Raw genomic sequence first — 13543 nt, forward strand, 5'->3', positions numbered from 1 at the left:
TTAGTTCATTTTCAGTGGGCCAGTCTTAATATTGAAAGCCATATGATTTTCTATTTAGCCACTTTTGAAGTCGAATTTGATCAGGTTAAAGTCTGGCCATCTGGCAGCCTTGCCTCGCTCACGTCATTTTCATGTCGCGCGATGGTGGAGCAAAATGGCCGTCTCCATATTTTCACTCATTGAAATGCAAATTGGGTTGATGTTTTGTAAGAATACGGGAAAAGTACTGATCATAATCGAATGAAATTTGAAATATAAATAGAAGAAATGTGCATATATAACCTTATGAGCGACAAAATCTCTCCTCTTTGTAGTTTTAGAAATATTGTACTCCAAAGAGTAAAAATCTATTTTAACGGTCTTCTGGTAATCGTACGAGTTTTGTCGCTTGACATAATCTAAAATGATCTCTTTTCTAACTGTGTGCCAACTTTCAGTCATATTCAATTATAAACAGCATCGTAAGTAATTTTCAAAAATAGCATGTACGAAACGGCTTCGTCCCATATTTTGTCGCGAATTTGGGCACTTCGTGAGAGAAAAAGAGGCCCAAAGATTTGTGCGGGATAGTCATTGCTACATTATGAATGCCACGATTTGCTGAAAAAAGCCAATGGGACAGTTCCTAGAAGAAGAAAAAAAAAACCCCTCCTCGCTTAGGAATTTCTGTACTTGATGTTTATACTGGACAGATAGAGTTGAGGGTGTCGCCATAAGTTAAATCTGGGTATTATCCACCCGAAACCATCTCACATTGAAAGCATCAAAGGGGCAATAATAATACTTGATGTCATAAATCGATTATAACTGTTGAAAACTTAGTGTAGATCTGAAATCCTTATTAAAGTAATTAATGAATACATTATTTCGAATGCAACGATTTGCGTAAAAACGCCAAACTGATAACTTTTTACAATGTCGAGATTGGTTGTTTTTGAAAGTGTTAGTGTCGTCGGTACATTTATTATGATATCTGTTTGACTCAACGAACTTTCAAACTGACTTTAAATTATAAAAGGAAATCAAGTTATCTGTTTATCTATCAGTAAAAAGTACATTTCTAATTTTCAAACCTTTCAGTAGAGTTCTGCGCCTTATAATATTTTTTTATTGACTCAAACGGCACAATGTTCTCCATAAGGCTATATTGTTTAAAGAAAGGATATATATATATATATATATATATATATATATATTATAATATATATATATATATATATATATATATATATATATATATATATATATATATATATATATGTGAGCATTCGCTCTCTTCAGGAAGTCTTCCTGACGAGAGTGAATGCTCCAAATAATCTTGTAGAATTTTAACAAAATTATAATTGAAATATTTATAAATAGCTCCTTTAATTAAAAAAAAGTTGAGGACTATCATTTCGTGTTTATGTGTGTGTGTGTGTGTGTGTTTGTTTGTGTGTGTTTAAGTACATTTAGGTTGATGGCCTTGATCGTACTTTCCCGGCGGTCGAGATAATAACACTAACACATAATTTAATTGATAATAAATAGTTCGTTACTCACTTATTTTCGGAACTCATGTTGGTTGTTTTAGTTTTTTTCTTTATTTGTTATCAGCATGGCCTATCTCGTAAAAGTCATAGAAGTTCTGTTGTAGAAAATAATATTGTTGTTCATTTCTAGACGACAAAGATAGAGTTATTTGATGGATCTAAAAGTAAAACTTCAAAAACGACGTTCTACTTTCTTGAAGAACAAAATAGATTTTGGAGTCCATTGAAGAACAATCTCTAGTGAGAAAATCTTTCTCCAAAACGACATCCAATAAGTAAGGTAATCAAGTTCTACCACGATTGTGTATGTGATGGTTGTGGTCCATCCAGCTATTACCTACTACGAATAATGCCAGGACAGAGACCAAACTCAAAGATACCTGGGATTAAAATTAGTATGAAAAAAATATTCAACTTCCGCGTTCATCTGTGACACGTTCAATGCGAGTGCTGCTTTAGTGAATGTCCTCAGGGAGACCTTCCGGTCGAGCATTTCTTTCAATTTGTATTTTCACCGTGGACCTTTTGTCAGGAGTTTATTTATTCAATTTGTCAAGGCCTCCCATTTCCTCAAGTCAAGAATATGTTCAAACATTTCTAATGTGAATACTTAGCGGCACAGAATTATTCTCACGTCTATTTTTTAATCTCTCATAGGAAATCATATTTTTTTAAAATACTGTAATCCTTCCATGACCTCAGAATCCTTCATGTCGGCATGAGTGAGATAATTCGACGGCTGCCACCACTCGGTGTCTGGAAGTTTGCTTGTCTTGATTTTGATGGGTCTATTACTGCTACTTTTACAGCTACTGTTACTACTGTTTCTACAACGACAACTACTATTACTGCTGCTGCTGTTGCTAATACTTCTACTAGTACTACTACTTCAACACGTACTACTACTTCTACTACTACTGCTGCTTCTACTACTTCCTATCCACCATCGAAATGGCCGAATTTCTTTTCCTTTTTGTCTCTTCCCCCCCCCCCCCCCCCCTTTTTTTTTAAATGTTTTTTTTAATTTTTGTTTTGTTTTGTTTGTATGTGTGTGTGTGTGTGTGTATATATGTTTGTGTGTGTGTGTTTATGGGTTTTACGGCGCTTGCAACACTACCATGAAATTTCAGCACCAGTAAAAAAGGAAGATGATCGAGAATTAATGTGTCGATCTGTAGGTCAAAGCACCAAAGAAAAGTAAGAGAAAGGGGACTGTTTAGTTAGAAAACAGAAATTTCCACGAGCAACGGTCAGTGTGCCTACTTTGACGTTACCTGAAAGTCCAATCCAGGCACAGGCAAAGGACGCCGCTACGAATTTAAAGGAAAAAATATCTCTCAAAACTAAAGATCTGACTGTCTCCCTCCCTGCTAAGGACCCACGGGAGAGCCAGCAAAAAAAATATCAATCCATAACCGAGAACAGCATGGAAAGTGAAAACGGATGGGTGGAAGGGTGGGGGGTAGAAGACACAGCAAGTGACTTCTCTTTGCCCACCGTTAAAAGAGATTTGCATTTTCTTTAAGTGATACACTCCAATTAAAATGAATTTTAATTAACACATGTGTCACAATAACTATTCTCCCATACCCCGATAAAACACTTTTATTTTATTTTAGCCAGAAAAACTTTATTTCAAAAATCGATCAAGATTACTGAATCTGCGTCACCGTTCTCATTTCATTGAAAAAATGGACATCGACAGAAGAAATCAACGCGGCTTGGAAAATATGCAAACAGGACAGGGCTCATAATCAACGGAAGAAAATGTAAGTGCATGAAAGTTAATTGTAATAAAGAAGAATAGCTAAAAGTAAAAGAAGTAGAGATAGATTATGTGACATTTTTATAGATGTAGCTCGGAGCCGAGGTCATGTCTTATGTTTTAGGAGGTTGTATGGCATTAGCGACATTTGTAGGTCATTTCAGCACCAGTAAAAAGGAAGATGATTGAGGAAAAGCTGCAGGTGTGAAGTTAAAAACACCAAAGAAAAAGTCAGTCAAAGGGGATTGGTTCGAAGAGGAAAACGATGATAACAAGACAATTTCATCAATGTGCAGAAGCAAAGGATCCTGCTATGAAAGATGCACTTCAATACCACCCACACACATACATACACACACACACACACATACACATTTTTACCTATGTTTTAACTATAATGATGCAATAACATACTTCTTTTTCTTGTTTACCTGAAGAAGGCCAAAGGCCGAAACGTTGATTACTTTGTTTTGTATCTTTTATAAGAGTCACTTATACTCCATTTTTATTTTACTATGCACTTCGATGTTTACAAAGTAAAAGCAAAACTATATGTACTATAATATTCTTAACGGAGAGATGATTTATAAAGAAAACGCCCAAAACAAGTCAGAATACATTTCACTGTCTCCCTCCCAGCTAACGATCCCCACCAGAACCAGGGGAAAACCGAACAATCTTTAAGAGAGCCTGTTTTGTTTTTGTTGTTTTTAAGAGTTTTACGCCGCTTGCAACACAGAGATTATATCAGCGCCAGTAAAAAGGAAGAAAATGGGATGTTTGTTTGTTTTGTTTGTTTGTTGCTTTAGGTCTCTTCCAACACAATTGAAGTTATATGAGAGACCGCTGAAACAAAAAAACAAGCAATCTAAAAAAATAGTACAAATGTAAATCAAAATCATAACCTAAAGATATCATAAGCTAAATTATAAATAACCAAGAACAAACAGGCAGAAGATTTACAGAAAAAAAAATATCCCCTGTCAAAAATACAATCACAAACCAAAGAAGCAGGATAGGCTAGTAAAGAGAAGAAGAAACGACATCACTATCGGATCGTACACCCATGCGAACATCATAGGTATATGATTCAAGGGTGATGCTCCCATCCAACCACCCGCAAAATGGGATGTTAAAAAGTTCTAGAATTACAATTAAAGCACCAAATAAAAGGAAGACAAAGGGGAATCGGTTTAAATAGGGAACAGATGTAGATTCCAAGCGCACACTATCAGTGTACTTAGTTTGAGATCACCTAAAAGTCTCATCCAGACACAAGCACAGGTCCCCACTAAGAGAAACACGCTCAAATCATATATAATATATAAACAATACATAATAAAGTGCACAACAGAGAGATGAATTACAAGACAAAAAAAATAATCTCCCAAAACTCTAACTGTACATTCAGTTGTTTCCCTCCCAGCTAGGGCCAGGACAAAACCAAGTAATCCCATCCCAAGACAAAGACAGAAATCAAGTTGGAAAACAGATATAAGGGGTTAGAAGACACAATAAGTACCTCCCTGATGACTGTGGGAGGTCAGGAACCTCACCCAAAGATAGAAAGATAGATAGATAAATAGAGAGAGAAAATATCTCCTACAGAAAAAAAAACAAATCACAGCCAGCAACCATTTCCTTCACAGAGCTAGTCACCTCACATCCAGGACGAAGAGAGGAAGTCACCTATAAAAAAGACACCTGATTTCAGTTTAACTGGTTTATACTGTAAGTACATTTCTGAGTAAATGCACAAACCACAGTCACATAATATATCAACAGGTACAAATAAGGAAATACTCAAATTAACATAAATAAATACAAAAATAAAGAGATCTTTATTGTCATTACATATTTGTTTTGTTTTCAGTTGGTTTTGAAATGCATAGTCACAGAGGACTTAGAAAATGAGCACAAAAATTGATGCCTCATTTGAAATTTAAATCATATAAAAATATACATAAATCAAATGTCCATTCTTTCTTACATTAGTAATATGACCAAAAAAAAAAAGTTCTTTCTTTTTTGTTATTAGTTTTTATGGGTTTTCACAGCGCTAGCAACACTAGTAGGAAATTTTAGCGCTAGTAAATGGAAGATGATGAGGGAAAAAGTTGTAAATCTGAAGTTAAAATAACAAAGAAAAAGTCGGACAAAAGGGACTAGTTCAAATAGGAAACAGAGGATTCCATAATTCCATATAATTTACCTATTTTGATATTTATTACCAATCCGAGTAAAGGGCCTCACTATGGAAGATACACTCAAATGCTTACAAAGTACAATATCTTCGAAACTAAGAATGATAATAGCACACTATAACTTAAGATACCGATCAATTCAAATAACCTTGAACATGTAAAATATTCTCAACACATCTGTCGTTTGAGAGTTTTTCCTCTCAAGGGTGAAAGAAAATATTACTTGTCAGTTGAATATGACAAAACATTTATTCATATGTAGACTAGGAATTTTATTTTAATCGTTAACAGGTTGGTGCAGCAATGACTCAATAACAAACGATGAGCTTTTCATCAAATGCTCCTCTATGTTGAGCCTCTTTGGTTGGAATACATTATTCATCACATACACATACAATAAACACACACTCACACGTATATTCACTCACACACACACACACACACACACACACACACACACACACACACACACACAAATACATGCACATTTAGGCTGTATATTCTATATTTTCTCAAAAGTAATATTTACAAAACATGATTTCACAACGGTAACATAATATGGAAAACTGTATTTACAATTGTGACCCCGCATCTCAAAATAGTTTTGTCAGGTGACCTTGATGTTTAATCAGTCAACTGTCGTACTCCGGAAAACTTGTATTTAAACATTTGGCCAGAAAACTTGTCCTTCAAATATTGATCGATATAAATGACCCTGATCTTGGCAAAAACTTTCAAACCTGGGACCTCGCGAAGTCTCTCTCACACACAATCCATGAAGTGTCTAGTTGGAAATATTCTAAAAGAAAGTCCCACTCAGACACCATCACAGTAGTAGGTCAAGAGGAATACCCACAGCTGGTTAACAAATCATATCAATAAGTTAATAAATACACATAATTTACAGACGTGATATACAATGAAAAATACATTATTTCTCACAAAAACATGAATGCACAAGAACAACAAGAGACTCTTGGTAATTTCTCATTGCAGAACAAGCATAGAGATAGCCATCTGGAAAGGACAAATGACACAAGAGAATAGAAGGAGAGATCAGGGTTGTAGGACCCAATGAATCTTTGTCCACTACAATATCTTTCAATCATTTATCAATACCTACTCAATGTAGCTCCTTTATCTACTCCCTCTGTTTATCTTAAAACCCAAACCTGTTCTTGATTCGTCAATTTGCTTTCCCCGTAAATATGCATCTTATATTCAGTTTTTATTTCAATATAACTTTCATGTTGACTGTAAGTACTCTATATTTCGATTTAATTGCTTCTATGGAAGTTGCACCTCAGCTGTATATTACTTAAACATAACTTTCCTATTTGCTTAAAGTAGGTAATCTACATTCTCATTTCATTGTTTCAAGGCACGTCAGCTCTATATTGCTTCAATATAACTTTGCCTTTGCTGTTGACTCAGAGAACTCTTAAGCCTATATTCAACTAATCCCGACTCATATTTTTCCACTGCCTTTTCAATATCCTTTCCATGTCAGCTAAATGTTGTCTCAATGCACACTTCATGCCTGTCTATGAATATTTCAAAATGCACTCCATTTGTAATCAATGTCTGCTCATAAATTTCTTCTCAACATGGTCCAGGTACTTGGGTAGGGGGTTTTCCTTTAGGTATTTCTGCAGATATGTACAGCTGGGACGCATGGTGATGTCATTATCGCTGAAGTATTCAAAGGCAGCCTGAAAATAGTAGTTAATAAATGTTTAGACTGTAATAGAGAAAATAAAAACAACCCAAATTTTTTTTTAAACTGGTATTTCAAAAGCAAATCAAAATTATTCTATTATTTCTCTGTTACTATAAATATAATATAAATCTCCATCCTGCTTCACCATGGAGCAGCAAAGAACTGCTGCCTATTTACAATTCGCATAGTGATTACCATTTCCTTGATGTCAACCACTCATCTCAGATAAACCAGCTGTTCAAGCAAAAAGGAGACTGTCACTTTGTCTTTCTATAAATTAACTTAACCGCCATTTACGGAAAGTGAAAGTCTATGGTGTTTCTTTAGAGTAGGCCTAACAGCAGAGATTATGTGGCAGAATTCCAATAGGGCTGAGAAGTCGTGACATCACACCTTCTACTCTTCCAGTTCCAAACTCCTTGGAAGCACGTTTGTAACCAGTCCTTTGGAGGACATAATGAATAGGTTACATATTGAATCATAAGGTGGCATAACTATCTTAACAAGAAATGAAGTGAGTAGGAAATTGCCAGAAGACAACAGAGAATAAAAACTTTGCAGCAGCGATGGGGGCTCGAACGCGCGACCTTACTGGTGAGACAACTCCGCCTGGCCGGGGAGATCGTGACTCTACCATATGAGCTATCCACGACCCACGGGCAAAAGTTTGGAGCAAGTATTGCTGTCATCTGCATTATTTGCGACCGTAAATGGCAATTTGCGGCCGCAAATATTAGGACGATCCGCAAATTTTGGCAAATTTCCCAAAATTGGCAAAATATGGCAAATTTAGTTAAAAAAAAAAAAGCGAAAAGAAAAAAGGTGCGAAACTGAGAAATGTTGCAGCTTTGCCTGGGCCTGAACTCTAAACACAAACAACCACAATTTGACATTGATGATCACTTCAACATTACATCGTCATGCTTAGGAGCACTTTAGAAATGCTTTAATAATATTATTATTATTATTATTATTATTATTATTATTATTATTATTATTATTATTATTATTATTATTATTATTATTATTATTATTATTATTATTATTATCGTCATCATGATGATAATTATTATTGTAGTTATTATAATTATTATCATTAGTGTAGTAGTAATAGTAGTAGTAGGAGTAGTAGTAGTAGATCTTCTTCTTATCATTATAATAATAATTATTATTATTATTATTATTATTATTATTATTATTATTATTATTATCATTATCTTTATTAGTATTTAAATATTACTGAGAATTAAAAATTCGTAATTTTCCATAAATTTTCGTATTTTCGTAATTGGCCATGAAATTTGTCTAAAATTCGTAAATTTACGAAAAATTCTTAAGATTTGGCAGGTATGGAGTAGGCCATATATTATGTGACTGAGTTGAATGTTCGCCAGTGCATGTGTTCTTTGTATGTGTCTGTGTGTATTTTTATTTTGTGTGTGAGTGTGAATTGTCTGAAAGTTTGGGCGCATTAATCGCGTTACAATGTGGAAAATAAAAAATGCAGCCTCCTTTAATTGTAATAAAATGTCTTTTATATTCATTTTTCCATATAGCATGTTCTTTTTACCGGGAGGCTTAGTTCTGCTCGACAATTTTTTTGGCAAAATTTTTTTTTTTGGTTCTTGGTAAATTTTGGGAATTATTTTGGCAAATTTTGGCAATTTTTAGGCCCCAACTTGGCAAAAAATGCAGATGACAGGTATTGTGTGGTCCTATTCAGTGCAAAGCATTATCTCTTTACTTTTATGACATAAAGGAAGCACATGGCAAATGATGACTGAACAGTGCAGTGTTTTTGAATGAGCTTGACTAATTATCACAAAAATAAATAAGTAAATAAATAAACAAAACCTGTCTGGGAGTAGGCCTAACAGCAGAGATTATGTGGCACAATTCCAGTAGGGCTGAGAAGTCGTGACATCACACCTTCTACTTTTCCAGTTCCAAACTCCTTGGAAGCATGTTTGTAACCGGTCCTTTGGAATACTAGGTTACATGGCACATGGCAAATAATGACTGACCAGTGCAGTGCTTATGAATGAGCTTGACTTATCGTCACAAAAATAAATAAATAAATAAATAAATAAATAAACAAACAAAACCTGTCTGGGACCACAAAAATCATTCATATTTGTAAATATTTTTTTTTAATTTGGAATGTCTGGTGACGTAGGACACAAACACTTACTTTAGCAAGATGCTTAGCAATTCCTTTGCCTTGGAATTCTGGAGGGACTTCAGTGTGATACATATCTACAAAGGTCGGAGTGACCCAGTCATACTCTAGTTTGGCTTTTAATTCCGGCGCTGCAAACAAAATCAAAAACATTATTTTCATTAAAACATGCACATCATTTTTTAAAACAGTATTGTCAAAATTATTCATAACACGCCCTGCTCCAACAGAGATTTGGCTTATGGAGGAGTCTAATCTGTTTGATTTGGACAGTTTTATATTTGATTGCAATCCTGTATGTGAAGCCCGTAATAGCATTATTCATCTTATTGTTTTTCTTTTGTAAAGTTACAGTGACGGATACTCAGGGATTCAAATCCAGATACTTAAGTACCTGGCTGGTGACAACACTGTCAATGTAAATAAAATTTTAAAAAGATAAATAAAATTATATTTCCTTACAAGATGAGTGCTTCCTTCTATGTTGATTTTAGCTTAAGATCCCTTGTACTTGTAAGGCATGTTTAGCATATTTTGTGGATTAAGCACTAAACAAAAGCTCACATTTTATTTTAATCTACTAAAAAAGAAACAAATAAAAAAATATCTCTTATCATACTCTTACCCTGTAAATTAATGAAGAAATGATTGTTCTTGGTATCATGGTCTACCTTATATGGTGTTTCTGCCATCCCAGACAAGTGTTTGTCTAGTTGTATGCTATTCCAAGAGATATAAAATAGAACATATATTTTTAAAATAAAAACTAGAGCATGATGTAAAATTATTTTTAAACTAAATTATTTCAAACATATCATAGTATTCATTTTAAAAATATTTTCTAAAATGAATGGGGGTTGATGGTTAAGTGGATAAGTCTTACATCCAGAGGACCTAGGTTCATGTCTTACTATCACCATCTCATTTTTCCTCGTGCAAGATACATGGTTGACATCTGGGTTATTTGGGGGTTTTTTTCTCTTTAAAAGTAAACCCTAAAGAAAATTTACCCTGAAAATGAATAAATGAAATCCATCTATTCTATTCATTTTGTTGCTTATTTCATGTTGAATAAGTTGAATGTGTCTCTTGGCATTTATGAATCCATTTGAACTAAAATAATGATAAGTATTTCGAATAATTAAATATTGTTAAATTATATTTTATTAAGTCATATTAAGTTAAGTAGGTAATAACAATGCATTAATCTTGAAAATTCATTTGACAATCATTTATATTCCTATCAAAAGGCTTTAAAACAGGACAAATGATGTGAACGTTTCGGGTTTCCCCTTTCTCAACAGACAATAGGACATAAAATACAAGGAAACCTTGAGTATTATGTCTTATTAATCTCCCTGTCTGTTTATAAAGGTTCTATTTGAAACATCCATACTATGCGGCTATGTGGTCTTGTGGTATGACACTCGCTTTTGGATCGGAAGGTCCTGGGTTCAAGCCTCGCGCTCGGCGCATAGTTGAGTCCTTGGAAAAGGCTCTTTACTCACTTTCTCTCACTGTACTCAGGTGTAAAATGAGTACCTGGTAGTTAACAGCGGTGTCTTTGTCCGAAAAATTGTAATATCGCTTAACAGGCATGTCCCGTCCTACATGTTAAATGTTGCTGTTGACCAGGGACCCCTTGTAAAGTGCTTTGAGCACATTTTAATGGATACTGCGCTATATAAAAGCTCAATTTTTTTAATTTTTTTTTATTCACCTGTTGTTGATGAACTGGAGTTGAATTTTATGCGCACAATAATTTGGTTTTCACTTTTTCTAGCTTCAACCAGCATTTTTTACATTTTACTTTTACAAAGGTTTGTTGTTTGTTTTTTAAGGTTTTACAGCGCTTGCAACGCATTAAGATCATATCAGCGCCAGTAAAAAGGAAGAAATTGAGAAGTAAAAAGTTCTAGAATTATAATAAAAGCACCCAAGAAAAGGTAAGACAAAGGAGAATTGGTTCAACTAGGGAACATATGTAAATTCCAAGAGCACACTATCAGTGGATCAGTGTACTTCGTTTGAGATCACCTAAAAGTCTCATCCAGACACCAGAAGAGATCCCCACTAAGAGGAACACTATCAAATGTTTACAAGTTATATATAATATGTAAACAAAACAAAATACATCGCATAACTGAGAGATGATTTACAAAAAAAATATCATCCCCCAAAACTCTAACTATACATTTGACTGTTTCCCTCCCAGCTAGGGTATTCGGTCAGGGCGAGGATAAAACCAAGTAATCTCATTCCAAGACAAAGACAGAAAGCATGTTGGAAAATAGATATAGGGGTATAGCATTAGAAGACACAGTGAGTGCCTTCCTGCCCACTGTGGGAGGTTCAGGCTCAGGAACCCCACTCAGGAATATAAAAGGAAATGTGTATATCTATCAAGATAATTGAAAAATAAAACAAAGAATTTTTACAAAGCATATAGCTATCTTAAGATGACCCAATTTTTATGCGCCAAATCAACCCAACTTGAGACACTTTTTTATCATCGTGCGACTTACCATATAAACCACTACCACCAGGGTTATCTCTTCAAAGACCTGGGTAACCTCTTTGGTGTAATGTTGGCACGTCTTATAGGTAATCAGGAGATCGTGGAACACAATTATTTTGGTGATTTTTCGCCCTGCTCATTGGCATTTTTTTTCAGTTTCAGTTATTACTTTTCTTCTTGTACTTACCACACCAGCGACCAGTGAGTGAGTGACAGTGAACAGTGCCCAGTGCCTCATCAGACTCGGTGCCTGTTTCTTGCCCTAACACAAGATAAAGACTATTCAAATTTGTCAATCTGATAAACTCTACAAATATACATTCTTGAACAAACCTTAGTGGTATCTTGCTGTGGTGGAACTTCACTTGTCTTAAAACATTTACTTGTGACAAAATTTTCCTGTTCATTGTACAATCTATTATTCTAAATTCTAACTTTGTATGATGAACTGACAACTCAACCCTGACTGAACTTTGACCTTTATAACCTTGTCATTCATGATTGAAGTGTTTCAACGGGTTTGTTTGTTTTTTATTTTTTTACTGGCTCAATTAATCTGCAAAATATTATCTTTGACCTGTAATTATTTATACTCGCTACTCGCTAGGATACCAAAGTGAACTGAGCATAAATTTTCCATTTGAATAAATCTTATTGTCTCGCTGGAGACTAATCAAATCCTTGGTGGAAAATTGCAGGAAGGAAAACTAAGTAAAAACAAGAATACCAATAAATCATGGGTTGTGTCCCTTAGATTTAAAAAAAAAAAAAATGGGATGACAGAAAATGTGTTGATTTCTTTTTTTTTTTAATCTTTTTTTTTTTGTTTGTTTGTTTGTTTTGTTTTTTTGTTTGTTTTTTTTTTTTTGTTTTTTTTTTTTTTGTTTTTGTTCATATTTTGTTTTTTGTTTTTTTGTTTTGTTTTATATTGTATTGTTTTTGGGGGGGTTTTTTTGAGAGGGGGAGTTAGGGTTTTTTTTTCCTTAGTTTTTATTTGTTGCTATTGTGTTGTTGTTTTGTTTTGATATTTCTTTTTTCCGGTTATTTTTTGTTTTGTTTTGTGTTATTTTATTTTTGTTGTTGTTGTTTTGTTTTTTTGTTTTTCTCTCTTATTTTTCCTACCGACGTGCACTTATTTGCATGTCTGATAACCCAAACTGTTATTGCTTCGTTGTTGTATCAGCCCATAATTGCAATCCGTTACCAATATCAGATCTGCAAATAGGTAGATATGTGCACATTGTTTTCTTAATTTGCTTTTCTAAAAACTTACATTCCACTTCCTTTGCCTTTTGCAAATTATCACGTCTTTTGTTAATTTCACTTTGACTTTTGATAGCGCCTCCTATCGTCTTATTTGTACGTACCATCGAGCTCTTATAGTACACAATGGTACGTACTTGATAACCCTCCTTGTTTAGACCTGATTCTACATGTTAAAGCGTCTGATAGCCCAACTTGTCTCAATCTGATCATTGTTTTTATCTTTCAAATAACTCTCTAACGGCACCAAAAAAAAAAACCGGTATGCTCCATCCTACAACAATGAAAAAAAAAAAAGAAAGTAAAAGAAGCTCAACGTGTAAAATAAATCCACAAAATGGAATTGTCAATAGTCAGACTCT

General features: G+C 34.2%; 2 protein-coding genes across 2 annotated transcripts in view; both read right to left on the bottom strand.

Moving 5' to 3' along the window:
• Nucleotides 1-1931, bottom strand: part of LOC144980983 (uncharacterized) — a 40412-nt gene extending 38481 nt beyond the window's left edge. The window contains exon 1 of the mRNA XM_078929018.1: nucleotides 1543-1931. Within this exon, the coding sequence (XP_078785144.1) occupies nucleotides 1543-1559 (17 nt within the window). The 5' untranslated portion in view covers nucleotides 1560-1931. The remainder of the gene's footprint in view (nucleotides 1-1542) is intronic.
• Nucleotides 1932-3135: 1204 nt separating this feature from the next.
• Nucleotides 3136-12409, bottom strand: LOC144980984 (protein NATD1-like). Its single transcript, XM_078929019.1, has 4 exons — nucleotides 12252-12409; nucleotides 10026-10120; nucleotides 9413-9531; nucleotides 3136-7213 (listed from the first exon to the last, which is right to left on the bottom strand). The coding sequence occupies exons 1-4, from the start codon at nucleotides 12323-12325 to the stop codon at nucleotides 7079-7081; spliced, it is 423 nt and encodes a 140-aa protein (XP_078785145.1). The 5' UTR covers nucleotides 12326-12409; the 3' UTR covers nucleotides 3136-7078.
• Between the last annotated feature and the right edge of the window lie 1134 nt (nucleotides 12410-13543).

Source organism: Berghia stephanieae, chromosome 10 (genome assembly GCF_034508935.2).
Source record: "Berghia stephanieae isolate SIO BIC M18660-M18661 chromosome 10, UCSD_Bste_1.3, whole genome shotgun sequence".
NCBI classification, from domain to species: Eukaryota; Metazoa; Mollusca; class Gastropoda; order Nudibranchia; family Aeolidiidae; genus Berghia; species Berghia stephanieae.